The 24,328-nt window shown below is 36.8% G+C and overlaps 1 protein-coding gene and 1 long non-coding RNA gene across 3 annotated transcripts; both read right to left on the bottom strand.

The window, feature by feature from the left end:
- Positions 1-1,823: 1,823 nt before the first annotated feature.
- LOC148845077 (uncharacterized) lies at positions 1,824-2,737 on the bottom strand. Its single transcript, XR_016102160.1, has 3 exons — positions 2,416-2,737; positions 2,205-2,292; positions 1,824-2,116 (listed from the first exon to the last, which is right to left on the bottom strand). It is a non-coding gene; the product is annotated as an uncharacterized LOC148845077 (long non-coding RNA).
- An 11,520-nt stretch (positions 2,738-14,257) lies between these two features.
- On the bottom strand, positions 14,258-23,488 carry LOC148845076 (uncharacterized). 2 transcript variants are annotated; one of them, XM_088955828.1, is made up of 4 exons: positions 22,315-23,488; positions 19,122-19,267; positions 18,944-19,011; positions 14,258-16,908 (listed from the first exon to the last, which is right to left on the bottom strand). In XM_088955828.1, exon 4 carries the CDS (start codon positions 15,678-15,680, stop codon positions 14,715-14,717), a length of 966 nt encoding a protein of 321 aa, XP_088811954.1. In that variant the 5' UTR covers positions 15,681-16,908; positions 18,944-19,011; positions 19,122-19,267; positions 22,315-23,488; the 3' UTR covers positions 14,258-14,714. Both variants share the same exon structure in this region, with proteins under 2 accessions (XP_088811954.1, XP_088811955.1).
- Positions 23,489-24,328: the final 840 nt, after the last annotated feature.

Below are 24,328 nucleotides of genomic sequence, written 5' to 3'. Positions count from 1 at the left end.
TCAAGACATATGCTGACCACGATCATTCAGTTGCATGTCAAAAACAATCTTGCTTTCTCCTCTTTTTCAAAACAATCTTATTATACCGGTAAATGGGTAATCTCAAACTATAAACTAAATTAGATTGAAAATGAAATATAAAAAACTTCTCATTATCATCATTTAAAGCCTTGTTCCGTCCTAGTTCATCATTTTATTCCATTTATTGTTATATGCAGTATTAAATTCTAAATGCTTAAATCATTTCTTACTACTTCAACTCATAAACTTTTTTATTTGCCTTCATCCTTCTAGTTGGTTAAAATTGCAACAGGTTGTTGCCAAAGGCTCCAGTCAGTTGAAACTCTTGAAACTGCCCACTTATGTGTTCCATGAACAATGCGATCAGCCATGAAGCATAACATCACCATTCATACACGGTGGTGTGCCATGATGAATCAGTTCCTCATCATCTTCTCCTCCATTGCCGTTTCCCCAGGAGGCCGTGGTACTTCTTTGGTATGGCTCGTCATAATTGGGTTATGCCTGGCAGTAGTTTTGATTTACTCAATCAATGGCATTGTGGATTGTGGTAACTAGATCGGGTGTGAGAAGGAATTTTTTTTTGAAATCCAGATAAAAGATCAGAATAAAGTTCGCGCAGGCATTTGGAGGAATTCTGGTTGATAAGTTCGGTAATGTGCTGCGGGCTTTTAGTAGGCCTATCCGCCTATAGGTACTGCAGACTCTGCCAAAGTGGAGGTGTTGGAAGTTCTAACTGGGCTCAGGATCATTTAAACATTTGGGCCTGATGGGATGGTGATTCTTCGACAACAGATTCACAATTAATTGGATCAAAAACCAAAACCCTGGAAGTGGACCTTGGAGACTGGCAAACAAATTGGCTGAAGTCAGTGACCCGGCCCTGGCAATTGAAAAAGGATTAGCTGAACACAATAGCTATTCAGCGGGCTGTGGAATGAATGAAAATGCTCCAAACCCTCACTAGCATGGGGCATAATTTTTGGTTTCACAGCCTGTTGAACAGCCATTGCATTCAGCTAATCTGATTTTCTGGCGCATTTCAGTTAGATGCCTCTGCTTGTTAGATCCAAAGAGACGTTAATGCTACAACGAACGTCTTGCTAGATCAGGAGCCCTGATCTGCGACCATGAAACATTGAATAAATATATCTACTCCACACGTTGGGAGCATCTCCTGTTTTATTTATTGTCTTCACAGGGAGATGTTCCTAACGTGCAGCTATGGTGTTATGCGCCTATGGATTTAAACAACATTTTGTGATCAGCAGATCTGTGCTCCTTAAATTGGGTGCTCCTAAATGAAACAGTTCGCCACGACAGACAGGCGAGATGTTCCCTATGCACAACTGCGATAATTTGTTGGGACTATGAATTGGGAGCCGATCTGAACTCTCATTTTAATTGGATGGGATTTGGACCCAATTGGAACCAGTCCAATCCATTGACAGCCTATTTGATATATTGCCTGTTTGGATGCTTTCGCTGAGATTTGGGGTGTGGAAAACAAAAATGAGCCAAAAATATGTTTGGAGTGTTTAATAAAAGTTGCTTCCAAAAATATAACAATTTACAGCCAAAACATTTTTAAGCCCTAATCAACAAAGCCTAAAATTAATTGGGCCTTGTACTTTCGACTTGAAAAATCAAAATCACAAATCCAATAGCTTATCCAAATGCAAATGCAACCATTGATAATCCTCCTGTAAAAGAACAACCCAAAGTAGAACCTGCAAATAAAATCTCAATTTCCAAATAGCTGTTCATCGAGAATGGATTAACTAATTGAAAATACCACCAAGTTTTGTTTGTTTGAATGTCTTCTATTTTCTAGACATTGATTTTTTTAATCCTTATTCCACATATTAGTCTAAAATAATCACAAATTATTAAAAAGCTTATACATGCATACAAGCACACACATACATACATACATCAACATTCAACACACTGCAATAAACAATCAGGTAATGGGATTGGCGTCTTGTCCTGATCAATCTGGTCCTCTGGCTCTTGAGGCCATGATATCTGTCCTCCCCCTCCTTTGTATCAGCAACACATCTCACACAGCCAGCAGCAACATAAAGCGAACAGGCTGCCCAGACAAAATAATCAAGCTTAGAAGCAACAACAGAATACAATCCAAATTGGGGGATTTTTCTAACCATGTTTCCATAACTTACCATCCCTCAATGAAGCCTCTGTCTCCCTTCTTCTTTGACTGTGGGCAGCATTTCTTCCGAGTGGGAGGATTTTCAGTTGGATATCCTTCTACATGAACAAAGAAGAAACTAGCTAGTCAGTCCACAAAACGCTTGAATTAAATAAGAAAACACAAGCCAAGCCATTTCTCTCAAAGGGTGCTCTTTCAGAGAGAGAGAGAGAGAGAGAGACCTGGAGGCGGTTGGGCTTCTGACTTGGGCATTTTGGAGCAGAAACAGCAAACGGTACAAGCTACTGTAGCCCCTTACGATTTGGAGGCTGTTCAATTAATGTTTTCTTGAACTCCAGTGGATATCCCACTCCATATATATATATATATACTTCGACAAGGGGCTTACTTTGCTCATCGGCCGGCACCAGTTAATTCTAAAGCGAGTTTCTTCTTCTTAGAAATAAGAAACCTATTGCGTACATAGATGCCTTTACTTTTTTCCTCTGCCAACAGCCTCACAAACTACCACGCTGATGATTCCCTCGTTTTCTTTTTTTATTCCATGCATGTTTGGATCGGCTTTGGCTCTTGTTTGTTTGAACATGGGCTTCACATTAATCCATTCTACAAATTTCTTTATTTACTGCAAAGAATTCATCATGATTTTAAAAAACGTCCCCAAAACGGAATTGTTCTGGCTATTGATTTCTGAGTTGGCGGTTCGATCGTTCGATTCAAATAAATAATCCGTTCTAACAAAAAATAAAAATAAAAAAGGCCAAAATCATTAAATGAGTTGACGGTTTATCCACCCAAATCAACAGATCATTGACTGATTTAACGGTTTTTTGTTAAAGACCGAATTTAAAATAAAATAAAACCGATTGCTTAAACGGTTTTCTGGCCAAATGGTCCAACCATCCGGATGAATGGCGGCGGTTCAAAAACCATGAAATCCATTACCTCATTTGACCCGGAAATCTTTGATAAGGTAGAAACTAGTAGTAATATATACTGTAAAAAAAGTAAACTATATACGACACAGATAAGAAAATGCCATATGTTGGTCCCTCAGGTTACTGAGGGGATAGACTGGGTATGATTCTAATCTTTAGCATTTTGTAGTTTCATTCAAACCCATACACCCTCATGCATGTCAGCTTGAAATTTTATCATTAAATCAACTAATAATATCCCCATTTTTTTAAACAAATATCCCCTAAAATTGTGACACAGATAAGGAATAGATTTTTTATCATAAAAAGCTTATAGTGTAACCAATAACTCAGATCCTGTACGCCGATGATGAAGAAAATTTTCTACACCAGACCAATAGCAATTTGCCATGCCAGTCAGTCCCTGGCCATCTCAAAATTAAAGTATTTTTTCTATATGATGTGGCAGATTGATATTAGTTGGTACTAAACATTTCCTGCACCAATGGTGCAGAGGATTTCAGTTCAATAACCAATGGATTTCTCTAATAATAATAGCATGATACTTTCTTAGTGTTGTGATTTCAGCAACTGTACCATAGGGATGGTTTTTTTGCTTCCTTGTTAGTGTTTCCTAAATATTTTTTATTTGCTGATCTAAAAATTGTCAAACAAATCTGCATTCTAGGGAATTTTGAATGTTCTCCTTCAGAATTAATTGATGGTGAAAAAAAAAACCCTATGATTTTGGTATCTCAATATAGTAGGGTTTATGGGAGTGATGCCAAGTGACCATCTCAACTAGATAGGCCCAAAATAAAAGGAAAAAACATTTCCTGCCACCATATGGCATGAAACCCCCAATGAAATGCAAATACACCAGCCTTTTAATAAATTAAAAAAAAAAATCAGTTGATATAATGCCTTGAATTTATTGGTGTTCCAATGACCCATTGAACTGGACAATTGATCCATTTGAACTCTGAAACACCAAGTTTTCTGGTCAGTCCAGTTTATGGGGTTCCAAATTGTAACACTACCTCAAAAGGTTGATCACTCTGAACTGTTAAAGATAAAGCACATAAAGTTGTATTAACAGCCTAACATAAGAGTATTGAAGCCTGTCACCTTTTGAGACTGCCTTTGGATTGGTTACTTTACTTCTATCTACTTGGCAAGATGTCAACAGAAAGAAAAGCATGGAGTACCGAAAGAGATGTTTGAGAAAGGGATACAGAATTTTGTCAAGTACGTTGTATTGTATGCTCTCTTTTCAAAAGAGGAATATATGCTTCGTTTTCCTTGTATCATCAACAGCTAGTAGCCAACAAATATAAAAACCACCGACTCAACAAAGTAATAACAAAGTGGTAGGATTTATTTTCACACACACAGCATCTAGGGCTTCTTTAATTCAAGGTATATGCCATTGCCAACTGATCGAATAGTCCAGCTGAGGCGGTGGTCAACATGCCTCAGGCAAATAGTTTCATTGAAATGGCGATTGATTTTGAGGCCCCACCATATCATCTGCTGTTTAAGTTTTGGCCATAGGGGTCATTTAGATGAAATGTTGTAGCTTTTATCCACACTCTACAGAGAACAATAAAATAACAGCAAAAAATGCTCTTAATGAGAGAGATTCTACAGGAATGGGGAGAAAAATAGATAAATTGGTGGAGCTTGATAAGCTTTAGGGTTTATGCTTTTGAAATCCAAAAGGCACAAAATCCCAAGTTTAGGGTCTATTTGGGAGGGCTTTAGCTTTGATTGAACTGCTTTTACTAATTAAGCTGCTTTAAAGAAGCTTCCAAAACAAGTTTTTACCAGAAAATCAACTCTTAGCTAAAGAATAATGTATTTGGACTTTACCAGAAAATCAACTTTACCAAACATTGCTTCTAGGCTCTCCAAGTCTCCATATAGGATCCACCTTGCAAAGCAAAACTTGCTGCATGAAAACACTCCGAAACAGGCACTTAGGCTTTGTGCTTTGGGGTAGTCCGGATCTGCTTTGGGAGATATTATTCTCAATGCATGGTGGAATGTGCTTGTAAGGTCATTGTAAGATGAGCAGATCCCAATTCGCTTTGGGGATTAATTAAAAGCGCTTTGACTTTAACTTTATATTAATTTTATGTTTTTAAAAATAAATTATAACAAATGCTCAAAGCATTTTTTGAGTTTATTTTTCTTCTCATAGCCCAAGGCTCAAGAGCGGAAGCTTATCTATACAGAATTAATACCTTTGTGTTTTTTTATTTATTTATATAATTGAAGGCTAAGCCAAATTCCATTCATCAATCAGATCAGATGGATGTCCTCAAAGAGGGGATAGATAATACAAGGTGGGAGAGGAAATCTGACCACGCGTTTAGATTAGCATTAATTCTCTAGGGACTGATGGGCCAAATTATATATGAGCCGCCTTGTTATGACTGAGTGAAATCTCATCAAAAGTTCCTGCACTCGGCTATTAATTAGAGATATGATACCCCTTATGGCCCTACCCCAGTTAGGAGGAGTTGAATCCTCCAACAGAAACTGGATCCATCCTTTGTGTCACCTTCAACAGCCACTTCGCGAAGAGAGAAAATTCAGCCAACTTCAAGAACAGCATTTGCTTCGATCTGCCTCTTCAGAAAAAACACAAGTCAACGGGGTTCGATCTGCTACAGACATGGTGGCCCTCGTGGCTACAGATCAAACTTCCAATCCCAGCCAAATTTGAAGTCACCGAATCATCAACATTCACCTGCTAGCTTGTACGTACCAACCAGACTGAGAGAGCAGCCAACGCATTAGGTTGGATGAATTTGGACGTAGATCCTATCTTCAGGCTCAGGGGTCAAGCTATCTAACGCCAAGGATGACATAAGTGAATTCACAAATGTATTAACCCGCATCAGTAGACGATCAGGCAGTCTCCTTGAACACGGCTTCATTTCGCATCCCCCACATGAACCACAGATGAATGGCATATGAGCCATGGTTAAATGATCACTGGAGCCATTAGAATCATGAGTATATATGCCACCCCAAAAGCCATTCAATCAGACTGCTGCCTATATTCTACACACTCACAGAGATATATGGATGTGATCAACATTTCCATACCTGAGTTGCACAAAGGAGCAAAGGTCAGAAGACTCCGAACTACAAAGAAAAGGCCATTACCCAATGTTAGTCCCGCTATCTGGGGTCTATTGGATGGGTGGACTGGATACAGTCCTAACCCACCCTTGGCATGTTTCCTGCACAAATTAAAAAGAATACAATCAGGAAACAAGACTAAAAGGAGTGAAACTAGGAGAAGGAATTGGGCAAGCTCAAGTGCAGACCTGTCAGCTGATCTAGAAATGTGAGTAACCATTCAATGGTGGAGCAGAACTGTTGAAGGAGATGCTTGCAATCTGCAATGATGATAAATTTGCACCAATAGAAGTCAGGTTTTTTTCCGATGCAGATGCATCTCCCTCAAAACTGATATGTGTGGTTACCAAGAAATAACACAGGAGAAACCCCTCTTTTGCAGCTTATGTTTCTAGCTACTTCAAGAAAGGAACAAAGCTGAATCTAATTAACAAGGCTCGCTATATGAGACCCAGATACGAATCTTTGGTTTCAACTCGAATTCTGACCACACAACTGCACCATCCACACGTTAAATTCCAAATTTCAAGCGAGTACGTCCAAACAATGGCACCAAGAGAAACCGCAGTTGGCTAAGACCTTCATTTAATTTTTAGGGAAATTGTTTAAAATTCATCATGAGTTTTCAACATTTCTCTTAAATTTACTATAACTTTTCATATTGTCTAATTTTCCAAAACTCACCTTCCGTTATTGCACGTTAATGCTTCTTAGCAGAGGTGTCCGTGTAAACATAAATAACAATTTTCATGACCAAATTACCCTTAAATAGTGAGTTACGGGAAAATTGGTCTTTTTGAGTTTTCATTTTTCTTATTTTTTTTTTTTTGCATTTTTTGTGTTTTGTTATAATTTCCAATATTTTTTATAATTTCTGTTTTTTACATTTTTCTATTTTCTACAATCTATATATTTTCCTGTATTCTTTGTTATTTATTTGTAATTTCTGTGTTTTCCTATAATTTTTTGTGTTTTTTCTACAATTTTTATTTTCTGCTTTTGTTTTTCAATTTCTATAATTTCTATAATTTGAAAACAATTTTTTATTTTGTTTGTAATTTCTATAATTTTTTATATTTTTATTATAATTTCTATGTTTTATGTATTTTATATTTTAAAGTATTTTTTGAACTGTTTTCCTTTTTTCATGTCTAAATATTAAAATGGTAATATATTAACACCCGTTAGTCTGTTTAACCTCAAGTTAGTGACAATATGAGTTTTAGACATTTTGAAAAGTTATGATGAGTTTAAGAGAAATGCTGAAAACTCATGGTGAGTTTTAGACAATTTCCCTAATTTTTATACAGTAAGTTCAGATCAAAGCAGCTCTACTTGGGCTGGGACTCTCCGGAGAATTCAGTTTATAAGTTTGGTTGTACGCCTCCAAAATATATATTCAAATAATATTTACTTCTTTGGTGGCTGTTTATAGAAGACACTGGAACCAATCTTGGTATTTGGCAGTAAAGGAACTTATGATCAATTGTTTCATCTCCCTCCTTACAAAGTGGACAAGTCTTGCCTAAAAATTCACATTTCTTGGATGGTATTGTTCTGATCAGTAATGTATCAACCAATCACTTCTATATAGGGGCCGGGTGAGAGATCTTATTGGACGCCTACAGCTTGAGCTTATATTATAGCTGCTGTTACCCACATTACCCACAAGACACTACGGCTGTGTATCTATCTATTCACTCCAGATCTCCTAGCTACAAGAACCCTACCCACGTCTACCTACAGGACACTACCTCCATGCATTGGAAACATTCCTCGTGCATAACAACATGCAAGAGGATGAGATGTTCCCATTTGTGGCTGCCATGTTATATGGGTTGGTGTGGATAGAGTTGTCATGGGTAGCCATGGGGAGCATTTCCCAATAGATGACGGCATAAAGTACAAGAGATGTATAACTGCAATGTCTTGTAGGTAGGCGTGGGTAGCATTACTGTGGGTAGCAGATTTGAGCCCAATGAAACATGGGCACGCCTAGATGGAAATTGAAAGCACTATTGAACACATTTTCATCAATGACCAGTCTCTATTTCATTGTGGGGTCACAGCAAGATGTGATCTCAACAACTATTCCATGCTAGAGAATAACCCCATACTAAGTACGTGGTAACTAAATGTGTGTATAATTTAGTTTGAAGTTTATTATTTAGTTATCAAAAATTAAATTAAAAAAAAAACTAATATGGGCCTTGCATCTTTGTAATTGACAATCTATTTTGACCTATTTTATTTGAAAACCATTACAAATTTATGTTTTCTTAATTTGAATTAAGATAGTAAATGAGGTCTTATTCATAAACAATAATCCACTTTATTCGGTATTTACTATTTATCTAATAAATCTATTTTGAGTTATTTATTTTTAAAAGTTAAATTAAGTTGCTTCCTAAAAGTTAAATCAAGTTTGTAATTAATAAAGTATTTTCTTTTTGAAAACAAAAAACATTTAAAAACAAACTTGGGTTTACAGCAATCTTTTAATGGGTTTCACCATTTGTATTTAATAGATGGATAAACATTGTTAAGCTAGTTGTGGGTTTTAGTAGGAATTTCTCAAAAATTACTACATGTCTAGCTTTCCAAAAAAAATGAGGTCATTTATTTGAATGGTGGTAGTGGGTTGTGGGCTTTAACAGCAACTTCTCAAAAAATGCCACGTGTCTAAATTTTCAAAAAAATGAGAATGGCTATAGATTGAAGACCTTCTTTTGGTGGCAATTTCTCACCCAATCCATTGAACCTACCCAACCTGTCCATTTACTTGACAGGGTGGAAATGAACTGATCACCCATTGGGTCAATTTAAATGGGTTGGGTCAAGTTGGGTTAAGGATAACCATCGGGTTAACCACTAAAGATACAAGTATTAATTTCTTAGCCTTTTTTTTTAATTTTCTTCACTTGAGTGAAATAATTTATAATTAATGCATTAATTTTCTATTAATTATTGACTAAAATTAGTTTTGCCTTGAATCAACACACTTCACCCAAATTGACAAATCCAAATCAACCCAACTTGAGTTCAAACTAGTTCAACTCGATCTAAATATGAACAGACCTGATCACCTCAGTTTGGTTCGTTTGGGTCGGTCAACCTAGTATGAACCCAACCTGATCCAAATTAGTATGATATGGGTCAACATGAATCTGGAGCGGAACCGAATGGACTAGTTCGACCAAGACCTGATACAATCCGAAATCTGGCCAACTTGCTTTGACCCATTTTGGATCGCCTAGTCCAACCCATATTTGTACAACCCTACCCAAATTTGGACTATCCCAATTTAATCCCCTTGACCCGCTTCAAGCCAATCAGTTCGGTCCCAAAACCATGCACAACTTGATATGGGTCGGATCAAGTCAATCCATCGTTGATTGAACTAGTCCGACCGGACTTATCCAAATCCAAACGATTCAACTACTCTTAATGTGATTAGTTCAAAGACAATCCAATTAGATAGTTCAAGTTGATCTCACCGACTTAAACCAAAGTGGTTCGATCAAACCCAAAACCCAAACATAACCAAATGACTTCCCCACTTGTGTAAATGATAACACTACTATTACCACCAAGCTATGACCAACTTATTTGTCAAGTGAGAATTAATTTTTTGTTTTAAGTACATAAATATAAGATTAACAGGTTTAGGTGGATTGGATTGGGTCAAGGTGACATTGGGTTGAATCCAACCTACTTAATTTTATATAACGGGGTCATTAATGAATCGGTGGGTTAAATGAATTGAGTTGAACCTCAACCCAACCCACCTAATTGCAACCGCTATATATATGTTCCACATTAAATCTCAAATTCTTAATTTGTCGATCAATCATGTATACGACTTGGTGCTTTAGAGTCCAGAACAGTTATCCCTGACCCTGAGGTCCTCCTGATATTTTATTCAAATATTTAAGTGTGCACTTTTAATCGAATAATGAAGGGGTGGGACAAGTAATTTTTTTGCCAAGGAGCATCTTATTATTTGATCCAATCCCTGGGGACATACAAGTAATTCACCAAAAACAAAATAGCATAAATGTAGAAAAGTCGTAAAATATGATCATTCTAGCTGAAGTAATCTCATATGTAATGACAATACATATCTTTCGCTAATTTGTATTGACCAATCCAAAACATTTCAACCATCCATAATTATTTTTGTTAACATTTCCCACATATGTGCTTTGGAGCCTGAAAGGTATTTAAGCGAAAAAAAAAATTTTTAAAAAGACATTAAAGTAGAAAACTTTTTTTTCTTTTTTTCTTTTCTTTTCTTTTTTTTTTGTCCTTTTTTTTGAGAGAGAGAACTGGATTTCATTAGAAAAGACGTACATGAGATGTCGTGCAGCAGAATGCAAAGAAGCAATACAAGGCTACCCTGGCAGAGACCTATCACCATACAGAGCTTCCAATATACAGGTTTGCTCATCCCAGAATATGTTTAGCCTCGGCCAAGTAGTGATCTAATTTCCAAGGGCCACCCTCCTTTTCTCCTAAACATTAAATTTCATTTATAGTCTCCTTCAATGGTTAGATTAAATACCCAGTTCTAGCAATGCAGATACCAGTGAGGCCTTTGTGGAATTAGCAGACCCAATCGGTTGTGGAAATATTTGGGTGGGATGGGAAAGAATGGGATGGTATGAGGTGTGAAATTTTCACTTTTCATTGTTTGATTATATAAGAGAAAATAGTGGAAACTTTCCTTTTTCCATATTTGTTTTGAGGGAAGAAAACAAGTTTAATTGAGAAAGATAGAGGAGAGGAAGAAAACAAGTATGATCGGGGAAGATAGATTTGAGGATGTTCCCAATACATGGTGGGGATGTGCTATGGGACATTGTGGGGCACAAATCTGAATTCAAAGTCAATGGCTGCAAAAAAAAAGCGATAAAAATGTTAGATATAGGAACCTAATGACTAAATGTTGGATCTGGTTGACAAAAATGTTTTACAGATGGAAATCCGCTTAGTTTTACAGTTAGTTTAACGACAAAGAACGTTTTGACTAAATGTTAGTTTTATGGATGTAAAAATGTTAGGGTCCGTTTGGTTTGCAAGAATAGGAGTCTGGAATACGAATCGGATTGGGCCATTTCGATTCTACCTGTTTGGTTGGGCAGAATCAGAAATTCATTCCTATTCCTGCTGGAATGCTATTCTCCCATTTGAGAAAATGGTCATTCCCTCCCCCCTCCCTTGGGAATGAAAGTTTTACAGATGAAAATGTCAGACCTAAGAACCTAATGACCAAATCTGCAAATTTTACAGATCTAACAAAGTCATGTTGTTTTTAGTTTTACAGATAGAAATCCCACACACATCAATGACAAAGAACGACATGGACACCAATCAACCAGATTTTACCGACGGGTAGACATGGGAAAAATGAAAACAAAAGGAAATGGACAGAGAATAATGGAGTTTCACTCCAGTCAAACATTTGCCAAAGACATTGAAGAAAACAATTGGGTCTCCACCCATTGAGGGTAGGGGTGTCAATTGGATTAGATTTGGTCCAATCCGAATCGGTCCAATGTGAGTCCATCATAAATGGACCAGATCCAATCCAATGAATGTTTTGGACCAATTTAGACAGTCCAATTCAATGTCTGGACCGTTCAATCTGTTCAAATTCATTTTGATTTAGATTGGTTTCAATGCAAACCCGATCCATTGACACATATATTCTTATCTTATATCAATGGACCAGATATTGGCTTAACCCAACCCAATCCAATATAAATTTGGTACAGGCGGACCAGGTCCAATCCAATCTAATAAATATTTTGGACCGAATTGGTCCAATCCAATATGTCTTGTTGGTCCGTCCAGTCTATCCAAATTAATTTTGGACTGGATGGGGTCCAATCCAAAACCGGTCCATTGGCACCCTTAATTGAGGGGGGAAACAAAAGGATGGGGGAAAAGGAAGAATGGGCCCAAAAAAACAAAATAGCAAGTAAGCAAAGTAGAAGATGGATCTGGTCTTGCCTTTGAAAATCATCGGAGATCCAACCATTGGGATGGGTAGAGGTCGAAGAAGAAGAGGCTCTCTATTCTGCCAAGACCCGAAATATTTTCTCAGCAGAGTTTTCTCACCAGGGTCACACTGTTTTTGTGTGATCCTGCCTACTTGATTCTGGAATCCCTAGTCCCACATTTTTTCCATCCCATCCCCTATTTCCCTCAAAACAAATAAAAAAAAGACATTTTTGAAATATTCCCTTTTTCCCATCCCCATCCCACAAACTAAACACAGCCACACAGCCTTAGAGACCTTGGGGAGGAGAACAGAAAGTTGATCACATTCCTCTACAGGTCACAAACAGAAATACCTTCAGACAGATCAGAGCTGGTGACCCACAAGTCGCATCTGTGATTAATATGGGAGAGTAAGTCTTCCAGAGATGTAGCTTTATTATGAGAAAAAGATACGATTGTTCCTCTCTTCCCAGATGTACCACATTCTATTTTTTACTTTTCAAATATCAGAATTCAGATTTAAGGAATGACAATCAAGTCTCGAAGCAAGCAATGAAAAAGTCGTCTATTTTTTGCTTGATAGATATTTATCCAGCGTCTAAGATTTGTTTAAGCTAACTAGCTGGAATCCTTTTGGCCTATCAACATAGGTCGGAGAGAGATTAATATATGTCGAGCATATCAATACTTGGAGCAGCTTTTTGATTGGTAAAACTTGCATAACTGTTGAAAAAGTTTACTCCAACCTCAAAACTGTCGTACCAATATCCACAAATATAACCTATGACAAATTGAAGCAAAATCCTGACCCATATAAATTTATCAGGGCTTATTAAGCTCTATTTCTTTTTCTGCTTTGAACTTTAAGTGAAATTATGGGCAACATCTTTGCAAATTGAGAAACAAAACCAAGGAGCGTTACCAAAGCAGATGGTGTTTAAATACACAAACAACTTACCAAAATGACGACCCTATCGTACATATGATAATCACCGATTGAAGAATAGAGAATAAACATGCAGACATTAATCAACCTACATTTTAAGGGTTGCATAATAATTTATAGTCATATGCATGGCAGGTCAGTCTGAACTAGGAGTGTCAATGGATCAGTTTTGGGTTGGACCTGTCCTAATCAAAATCAATTTGAATGGATTAGATCATTGGATGGATCAATAAGACATTGAATTGGACCAGTACAGATGAACCAATATCATATATGGAATTCGATTGAACCTGATCAATTTTTTATGGATTTCTATTGGACTGGGTCAGATTGAACTAATATCCGGTCTATTGACATAAGATAAAAGTACAGGTGCCAATGGACCAGGTTTGGATTGGGCCCAATCTAAATTAAAACCAATTTGAACAGTTTGGGCGGTCCAGACTCTGAATTGGACCGGTCCAGAATAGTCCAAAGTATTCAACAGATGGACTGGACCTTGTCCATCTGTAATGGACCAATATCCAGTCTCTTGACAGCCCTAGTTTGAACCAATAGAGAAGCTAGATTAAGTGATCAACAAAATAATCACTTTAAACCCCTTTACTTGTCAGGTTTCAGCCAAGAACCTCCTGCACATGGCAAAACAAGGCCCTTTCTCATCCTCTTTTCTTTAAAAGGCTCCTTGCTGTAACTCTTATCAAATTCTTATGATCAGATTGCATATCTTCTCACAGACCATATATCTTATGCGGAGTATCTTGTGGCTTAACCAACTGACCCAGTAGATAGTAGGATATGGGGTATGGGTTCTAAAATTGTGAAAATATGTGATCCATAATGCCTCCCTCCTATAACTCTAAGATTGACATCTTGAATTGAGAACATCAATCTTAATTTGACAAAGAAACTGCTTTTCCAATAGGGCTTAAGAGGCTGTAGTGATTGATTCAAAAAAGAAACTTGCGCTGAATGTGCACACATAAACACATCAACCCACGCCAGTCTTATCATGGCAGAGAACTGTATAGCAATAAGATATGGAAACTGTTGAATTGAAACAGAAAAAAATTTACAATAATACATACACGGGCCCATTAATAGCATGTTGATTTCGTGACCTGTTTTCATTTATATGTAAAAATAGGTAATTTTCAAACTTACCTTGACTTATATCCTTACTGTCAATATGTAAAACAGAGAAAGCGCACTCATCCCGTACAAGCCCTTTTATTAGGAGCTTTCTCCTGGAGCTTGTGTCCTTTCAATGAAGTAGATGATCCTTCATTCGAGGTTGAGGAGGCAATCCAGATTTCACAAAGCTGGAAGATGGGGGATATAGAACTTCAACTGAAACCTCATCATCATAAAGTACGGCATGCTCTCTATTTTCAATTGCTTTCATGTCACTCTCCAAATTATCATCATTAACAAAAATATCCCAATTCTTGTATTCCCTCTCATAATCCTCCCTGTATCTTGTCAGTAACCGATGGTTCTAATGAACATAAACCAAAGAATCTGCACGATTTGAATTCAGCTTGTTCCTCTTAACATTATGGATATACCAAAAAGTACTCAATTCCCTCTCTATATAAGAGGTTCTCACACTCTGGGACAAAACTCTAATCGCCAAATTGTAAAGCTCAGAGGTTGTCACACCATATAAATTCCACCATGATAGTGCAGCCATTGTCTCTCTATCTTCAATTGCTTGAGAACAAGCAAATGCACCCCTACCACTAACAAAATCACTAAGTTGCTGACGGACCATAAAAGCTTCCTTTGAATCACCAACAGCTCTATCCAGTGCATCCAAGTAAGCCTTCTGGATATCAGGATCAGCATGAGGCTTCTTCCTTTTTCCTCCCCCAGGAGCTGAACTTATTAGCCAAGACTCTGAATAATAATAAGGTGTAAGGACATATGCAAGACTATGTAAAGGAAGATTTGTCTTGTCCCATCGTGTCATAGCAAGACTTTCAACAACTTGATACATCTCAGAGTTATCAGACAATGCCTCTTTAATGCAGTCCAACATGGACATCATCCTTGGATAAATTTCCCCAACAACAGCCTTATCTGAGTCACAAAAGCAAATCATCTCCCAAATTGGCCTTGTGAATGCCAAAATAGCCTCAACCTTCTTCCAAAAGCCATCATTCAAAATAGTTTCTTTTACCTCTTCATGTTCCAAATTTGACTTTGAGCAACCCTTTTGGAGAGTCTCCCATTCCCCACTGGATACCATGTTAACTAAAGTATTTTTCACATGAATAACAATAAGCTCATACAACATAAAATGATATCCAAATCTTGTCAGACTTGCCTTCTTTATTTTAAAAACATCTATAGCTGAGAATGTATGAAAAATGTATAAAGCTGAACTATGGTTCCTTGTGTATTTTTTTATTCCCTTCACCTTTTTATAAATTTCACCAACAAAAGTCAAGCTTGGATGCATTGACTTTACAATATCTTTCACAAAAGGGTTAAAGTATGAGCCATGCAACCAGACCAGAAAAGATGAGGATGTCTCATCTCAATGATTTTCCCTGCATCCCTACATGCAGGCATGTTATCAGTCAAGATTTGCACAACATTATGTGCACCAACAATTTCAATGGCATCATGTAAAACTTGAGCTATAAATTCACCAGAGTTCTCTTCTCTAGAACAATCAATTCCACTAATATAAATTGCCCTACCTCCTGAGACAGCAATTACATTTGCTAAAGATTGGTTCTTGGTGTTTGTTCAGCCATTTGAAACAATTGAAACCCCATATGTTGGCCATTGCTTCTTTATGGACATTAAAGCCTGTTCAATTTTAGCTTTCTCTTTGTCAAGCAATGTAGTCCTAATTTTTTCTGCACAAGGTGGCTTATATCCTTTAGGCGCTTCATTAATACCCTTTACCATATCAACCCAAAATGGTGATTTTGCCACATTCAGAGGAATGCCATTCCCATAGAAGAATCTTGCAACTAACTCATCCAGTTCATCTACAGGATATTCTTCAAAGACATCTAGGGTGTTATCTCCACCCAGTGTAAGGTTCATATCTGCACCCAAAATTACAAATCCACTTGCAAGCATGTCCATCTCTTTTATCTCCAATGAATGTTACGTATTTCTTGAGAGGTGTGGCTGTTAACTCTACATTCTCATCATCAATTTCTTTACTTTCAGCTATTCCATCTCCAGAGGAAACCCTTGTGACTATCTCATCAATTTCATCTTCAGAAAATGTTTTAGATGTATCAGAAACCTTCCCTTTTTCTGCAATTTCATTTCTACTCAAATTACTTATCACTGAATCAACACCAATATTCTGAATGGGAACTTTAAGTGAACGACCTCCAAAAATTTTCTTAGCTTCTTCTTCTTCTCTCTTCATCTTCTCCCTGTCTGCCTTCTTTACCTTAGGGCAAAGTACTATTCCTTGTGATTTTTGTCCAGGTAATCAAGTATGCTCTAGTACGAGAATATGTTCCAGTTTAAGGTTCAGATCTACACCCAAAATTACATATCCACTTTTGCAAGCTCCCTCCTTCCTATGTCCAACAAATGTTACATACTTTTTGAGAGGGGTAGAAGTTTGCTCTGGAGGCTCATCTTCAATATCTTCATTGTCAACAAATGGAGTCTCCACCGGTACAACCATTCCATCACCTTTATCCATTTTCATCCTTTAGGAGAGGGGGAGGATGAAGAAATTAGAACAAAGAATCAAATGAATTTAAGGACAGTTCTTATATACACAAATTGATCAAAGTGCAAGACAAATAATCAAACAAAACCGAGGTATCAAAACAGAACATGTTTCTTTTCCTTTTTTGTTTTTATCAAAACAGAACATGTTCAAGCAAAACTGTGGATACTTGAACTAAAATCCATTAAGAGTAACACATAAAACTGCATATGAAAAACCACATACAAGAAGAAACTTTATTTTAGTTTATGAAGCTAAAGTTTCCATGAGGCAATATATTACCTGAATCAAGGTGAATGAGAGAAAAGGTATTCCGCTTTTCTCTATCAGTAAGGTCAGAATATTATATTAATAACAAAGTACAGAAAGAAGACAAGAAGAATAGACAACAGAAACAGAAACAGTACAAAAACACTCACAATGAGTAAATTAAATTCCTTGGTCCAGCAAAACAAAAGCCCCAAAATAAAGACACTTTTGTCAAATACCAACCCCACCTCAGGCCAAAGGAATACCCAGAACATTAACATATCCCCTAATCCAACAGAACAAGGTGTTCCCTCTGGCAGTTGAGGATAAAAATCAATTATATACAAGTGTGATATATCCCATTAAATAGGCTGGCTACACACCACCTATCCCTTCTCTTACATAAGCATCTATGTGCAAAAGAAGTTTCTGCCTATTTGCCCCTATTTTTGCCAAGGCATCCACCATTCCATTTGCTGTCCTTTGAACCCACTTAGCATGATACATTGTTTGGATGGATTTTCATGATCTAGATTTTATGTTTTTTTATACTAAAATAGCGTGGATTTGTTTTAGAAATTTCAATGCATTAATTGAACAGATGGGATCTATTGGTAAATGCTTGGATGCTCATGATTAATTCATTGCTCTTAAGAGACCACATTGTTAGCATGGATTCTTGGGTTGATTTATCTGGATGGCCCAGATTGCTTGAAACCTCAGTACATTACTTGGATGGTTGAGATTAAATCACTGATCTTAAGAGACCACTTGAATGGTCAAGATCATTGGATTGATCTGGTACATCAGTTACATGACCTGGATTTGGTACAACACTTGAAGGATAGAGATCAGTTCACTGATATTAGTACACCATATCAAGGGACCATATATTTAGTTTAATCTACCACTAGCGAGGTGGCCCCTGCATTGCAGGGGCTAATGAGTATAGAAAAAATAAATCTTAAAATATGAGATTTTTTGCTTTGGAAGGGCTACAAGAAGAGTTGGTTGAAAGGTAAATATTAACTAAACGTAGAAACATATGAAAACCTTTAACTACAAATTGGACAATTTGACCAATATGAGTAATATTTAAATAAGCAAATTGAACTAAATATTAACCAAATGAGTGATTGAACAACATGTTAAAGGTGTTTGTCATCTTGTTCGAGAAAGAGTGCATGGTAAAGACATTAGCACTCTCCGTGTCAACTTGGGGGATCAGCTTGCTGACCTATTCACAGTCCATAAATCTACCTCTGGCTTACTTTAGGATTATATAACATGAACTGACCAGCTTGAGGGAGATTGTGGAATTGATATGGCAGGTCCACTAATCCCACAATCTCCTCTTCCTTCTTTTCTGGTTTTCTCCTCTTCTTCTCTACTTCTATGCTAGATGCAGGTCAGATTATTCAAGTAGAATATCAAGTAAACAAATTTTTAGAAAATAAACAAAAAAGAAAAGGACAACCTTCTTAATTTGACTCAAGCATAACAGTAGAGTCCTAGAGTTCAAAATGAGAAACAGAAAGAAGAGGTAGAAAGATCTCCAAATCATATTGAATACGCTATGATTTCTTAATCAAGGTATCCAAGTTATAGATAGAAGGGAAGAACATCTATAAACACATAATATTGAAGTTACGGTTATAGGAAATTACATAATGCTTTGACAGAGTAAGAATGCAACAAATGTTGAGACAAAAAACCAGGACAAAGACAGAGGAATGTTATTAATAGTTATATATTATACATACCTTGCTTTGAGAAGCAAAAGAATTGTAAAAACTTCTAGACTATTGTAGCCACAATCAACAAAATCTCCCTGCCAAGGATTTAGGAAGACTTAAAGTCTACATAAATAAGTGCATAATAACACGTGACACAAACAAGTTAGAAAATCAGAGTTAATAGAAGCAAGCATTTAAAGATTACCATAAATATGTAATTTGTCTCTGGTACATGACATCCCGTCTGAAAGAGTTTCATTAGATCATGAACTGGCCATGAATGTCACCACAAACAGTATCTGGGCTATTAACTGGTTGGACATTTGACTCCTCAATTAAGATCTTTTTCACCTACAAAGGGCATCATTCATATGTCAACATATAAAGGACACACCCAAGAATAACACAGGAATATTAGAAAAACAAGTAATAAAATGTCATGATAAAGAATAGACTGTACATAAGGCTGTGTTTGGTAAGAGTGCAAATGCAGAATGGAAACGGATTTGCACTCTGGTTCAGTGTTGCAGGTGAATGGTAAGAGTATGTTTTTGTACTGACGATGAAAGTAAATTTCTATTATTTTCAACTGTTTTTGCATTCAAAATGGGAACGAATTGGAAGAAAACTTTGCGCTCAAAGTTCACCAAATGTAAAATAGGCTGGCTTCTATCACAACCAAACATGACACTGTAAATTTATCAGTGCAAAACCAAACCAAGTTTGCATCCTTCTATTTGAACAAATTTGCATTCATGCCAATAATATTCACTGCTTAAACTCTTACCAAACACAGCCTAATATACCCAGCAATAACCCTTCCACAAAATGACAGAGAGGGTGAGAGACCAAAGGAACTCTCAAGCAAAGCTTGCAACCATGATAATAAGGAAACTGGAACAACTAAGAATTTAAGAAGGTATTTGCCAATATGAACAATTATGAATTAAATTGATGTCTGAAATAGAACCATTAAAAATAGGTGAAGACAAATTTGGACCTGGCCCTGAGCTCCAAGAACAAAAGAAAAAATCAATGCAGGATAAACTTCCATGCATTTCTCCAGAGTTACATAACCAAAAATAGGAATCATTGATTAGTAGTTTCCTAAGTTAGCTGATGAAAGTTAAGCACTATTTTACAATTGTTGTACCATTCAAGATTGTGCAAAAACAGATGATATATTTTAATATTCTAGAAGATACAATCTTCCATATACTTCATGCCACAGAGACACGCTCTCTGCTTTCAAGAGCATCTATTGCCTCTATTAATAGTCTTTTGAAAAGACCACCAAGCTCCAATATTAGCAATAGGAAATCAATTAAGGTTTTGTTTTTGTCTACCACGTCAAGAACGTGATAACACTTTATTATCATCGCTTTAAAAAACGACCCAGAAACTGAACTATTCTGGTCACCGGTTTCTGGGTCAACGGTTTGACTGTCCAGTTTGAATGCATGGCCCGTTCTAACAAATAAATTAAAAAGTAAAAAAATAATTAAACATGAAAATAGTCAAAAACCGTTGAACAGAATAATTAATCAATGAAAAAAAAAGGATGAAAATGTATGTAAAAAAACAAAAGATGGCAATGTATGTATTTTCCCTTTTATCATGGATAGATAAAGTAAAAAGTAATTTTTCTTTGGGTTAGACTTTAGGTTTATTAGGCAATGTTGTCAACATGGATTTTAAAAACGAACCAGTCAGGGGTCCGGTTACCGGTTCGAACGGTCTGACCGTTCGACCCAAACGGCCAACCCGTTCTGACATAAAAATTTAAAAAAAAAATAAAAAAAAATTGGAAAACAGTCAAAACGGTTTGAATGGTTAACTGGCCAGTTCAGCAGTTTGCTGACCAAAATCAAAGGTTTTGGGGGGAAAAGTGGGTTTGGGGGAAAACGGAACCGGTCAGGTGACTGGTTCCAGTTTTTTCGGTTCGGTCCGGTTTTGAAAACCATGGTTGTCAAAGGAGATTAAACAAGATTGATGCAACGAACCCTTGATATTAAGTAAGAATAACTCACAATCTTTTATAGGACCAATAAGGTTTATGAAATTGTGCTTTCAAAGTTACAACAAACAACCAGGTCCATTTAAAAGCATCTGGAAATTACATTCGGCATTTTTCTTGTCAACATTGGAACATATCTTAACATGTCATAGTCCCAAAAATTTTCTACTGTAAATCTCATGTCATCTTTTTTTGTCTATTTACTTATATTTAATATTGAAAATGTCTAAGCATCATTATCAACAAAAAGATGCCCATTTGGGTCTCCGGTGTCCTATTTGAAATATTTTCATTCAACTTGTCAAGAATATTTCTCCTTTGTTAATGCCATTTATTTAGAGGTGTAAAGTGGGCCATGCCGTGATAGCCCAAGGGCCGCCACGGGCCGTGCCGTCCTCCCCGGTGGAAATTTTAAGGGTCGGCCAGGCACGGCCCACGGCCCAAGCGGGCCCGTGCCGTGCCGCAGGCCGGGCTGGCCCGTGGGCCAAGCCTTGGCCCAAGTCGTGCCATGGACTAGGCCAAAGCTATTTTTTCTTATTTATTTAAAAAAATAAAAAAAAAACTTAAAATTTTAATTTTATATGAATTTTGATGTATACAATTGCTTATATATACAATAATTAAATAAATTAGTATAATAAAATTGAAAAATAATGTTTATTTTATTAATATATTATATACTATATATTATTATATAATTATAATTTATATAATATTATATATATATATTATGTATATATATAAATATATATAATATATAAATAGCATATATAAAATATATATATATAAATAGCATATATATATATAATATTTATATTATATATATATATAAATATATAATATGACCATATTATATATGGTCATATTATATTTGGCATGGCAGACGGGCGGCACGGCCCGCTTGATCATGCTGTGTCGTGCTGGCACGTGGACTTCAAACCCCAGGCCCAGCACGGCACGGACCATCGTGCCGGGCCTGGCACGACCCGTGTGCCATGCCAGGCCAGTCCAAAATCGTGTGGGGCCGTGCCGGGCGACCCGGCCCGATTTATACCTCTACATTTATTTGAACCTGGAAATCTATTACTCTACAGTACAGCACACCCATGACTTATCATCAGATATTTTAAGATGCTGATGTGTTTGTGGGAGTGGGACCAAATTCTATGACCATATGACATGTGGCAAAGGAGGTCAGTTCCAATTCCAGTCCCATATATGACGAATCGCATGCATCGATCTATCAAACAAACCATCAACCATCTCAAGGATTCAGTTGCAGTGACCAACAACTAATAAACCCAGACGGCCAGAACCCCACCAACTGAGAGAAGTAGAGAACAAAAATTCAAGATCCAAGGACTGGTCAAGAGAAACAAACCGATCTCAAACAAGATTTATTTGTCTGAGAATGATGCCAGGAAAGGAGAAGAGCTTGTGTCTTTGCGAGCTGAATGTCGAGAAGACGTCTCTTCTGCTGCTGCTGCTGCTACCACCCATCAAATCCCCACGTTCTGTAAACGATGGCTGGTCTGCTTTCTGTTCTTTATCTCCTTCCTCCTTCCTCCGCCTCTCGTTCATTCGTCAACCAATTTGCGCGAGAATTGAGGGCAGACCAGACCAGACAGTGATGGGGCCGCCTGCAGACCTAACCAACTACCTTCCTGTTGACGCTTTATCTCCCTTTTCTTGTTTTTGTGTTTTATCATCTTCCTCGTGTGGATGTGGGGAGCCCGAGCTCCAGTGAGAGAAAGATAGAATGAGGCGAGAGAGACTCTCTGAGTTTGAGCGTGACAGGCTTCAACTTTCCGCCATGCTTCCTGCTCCCTCTTAAATGCACCTCATCATCACTATCACCTCGTTTCTCTCGAGTCCCGATCCAACGGGTCCAGTCTCTCCACGTTGCTTGCCGATTAAAATTAGTTCTACATGTCACGCATGGAAGCTGGAATCGACGTCGGCACGAAAGCCAACGTCAGTAGTCAAGACTCCTGCTCTCTCTCTCTCCTCTGCCACCATTCTTCATCAACCCAGAGAAAGACATTCAGATTCAGTCATACGCAACAAGGAGAGAAGATGTTACATTACTCTCTCTTTCTTTCTTTGTTATTGTTGTTTATTGGTTTCACTCAGTGAAAGAAATGAATGTAACCGAAAGATATCCTCACCCAACTGAAACCAAACCAGAAAGTTCGTTTCTGGTTCCTCATTTCACCATAATGACCAACCTGCCCTTAGTCTTTGAGTGGGGCGCATACCTGAGTGAGGCGCATCGCAGTCTCTAGAGCAGAGAGACGGTGATCGAAGGAGCCGATAATAACGATCATGTTGTCTGTAATGGTCTAGCTCTTCTAGAGTGCCTCTCTGGTTTGTCTCTTCCGGAGTGTTTCTCTCATGAAGGCCGCTCGTTTTCTTAGGGTTTCTATGGGCAGAGGAACACCCATCTCATCTCTATCTTTCTCCTCCTCCTCTTCTTCTTCTTCTTGTATCAAGACTCCATTGGTTTGAGCCGATGAAAACTATGAGATCTACGAGGCAGCATGGCCAGGCCAGGATCGTCGGCTTTTGCTTTCCACACCGTTGGAAGGTTTTGCCGCAGTAGCTTTCTGAGCGTGAAGAGGAGGATGGAGAAGGCGGGGTTTCAGAGCTAATGGCACGCGTGTCATAATCTCGATGGTGTATAACCTGTATTGGCACGTACGTGGGAGCTTGTTGGTGATATACAATCTGAAAGATTTAATCACTTTATTTTTTATTTAATATTGATTTATAAAAAATAATTATTGATAATTGAATATGAATAAATATTTTTTAATAAATTTATTCTTATTAATAATTATCTTAGCGGGATCATGGAATTTACTAAGCAAAAGATAAATAATAGAATACATCATATACAAAAATATTCTTACATTTTTATGGATTTACTAAAAATCTAGTGAATAATTAGCATTTTACTAAAATATCACTTATAATTTGTAATTGATTTAATCAATCTTTCATTATATGATAGTATTTATTTTAATAAATTTAATCAAAAGAAAATATAAATAAAAATATCATTTTGCTTTTAATAAAAATACCATTTTGACTCCATTGGTTATATTTGGCCATTTTTGTTTTTCATATAAAAAATGTTAAGGGTATTTTTTAGAATAAAAAATCATGGGCTTAATGGTAAAATAAACACTCCTTAATGAAAGGTTGATTAAGTAAATAAATTATAATATATATGGAATATTTTAGTAAAATAAAACTATAAGTAGGTTTAAGTAAATATGTAAAACTACAAGGTGTGTTCTAGTAAATGACCATAATATAAACACATAAGGGTATATAATTGTTTTATATTTTCAATTTTTTAAATAATTAATAATTATTCATATTTTATATAC

The sequence above is a fragment of the Nelumbo lutea genome, chromosome 7, assembly GCF_056320005.1.
Source record: "Nelumbo lutea isolate HS-2025 chromosome 7, American lotus-T2T, whole genome shotgun sequence".
NCBI lineage: Eukaryota > Viridiplantae > Streptophyta > Magnoliopsida > Proteales > Nelumbonaceae > Nelumbo > Nelumbo lutea.
The sequence above is the reverse complement of the archived record's forward strand: the minus strand, read 5'-3'. Positions and strand labels throughout refer to the sequence as shown.

What these genes read in the sequence shown, in the direction of transcription:
- LOC148845076 (XM_088955828.1), bottom strand. Translation starts at nt 15,680, where the DNA reads ATGCATCCAAGCTTGACTTTTGTTGGTGAAATTTATAAAAAGGTGAAG.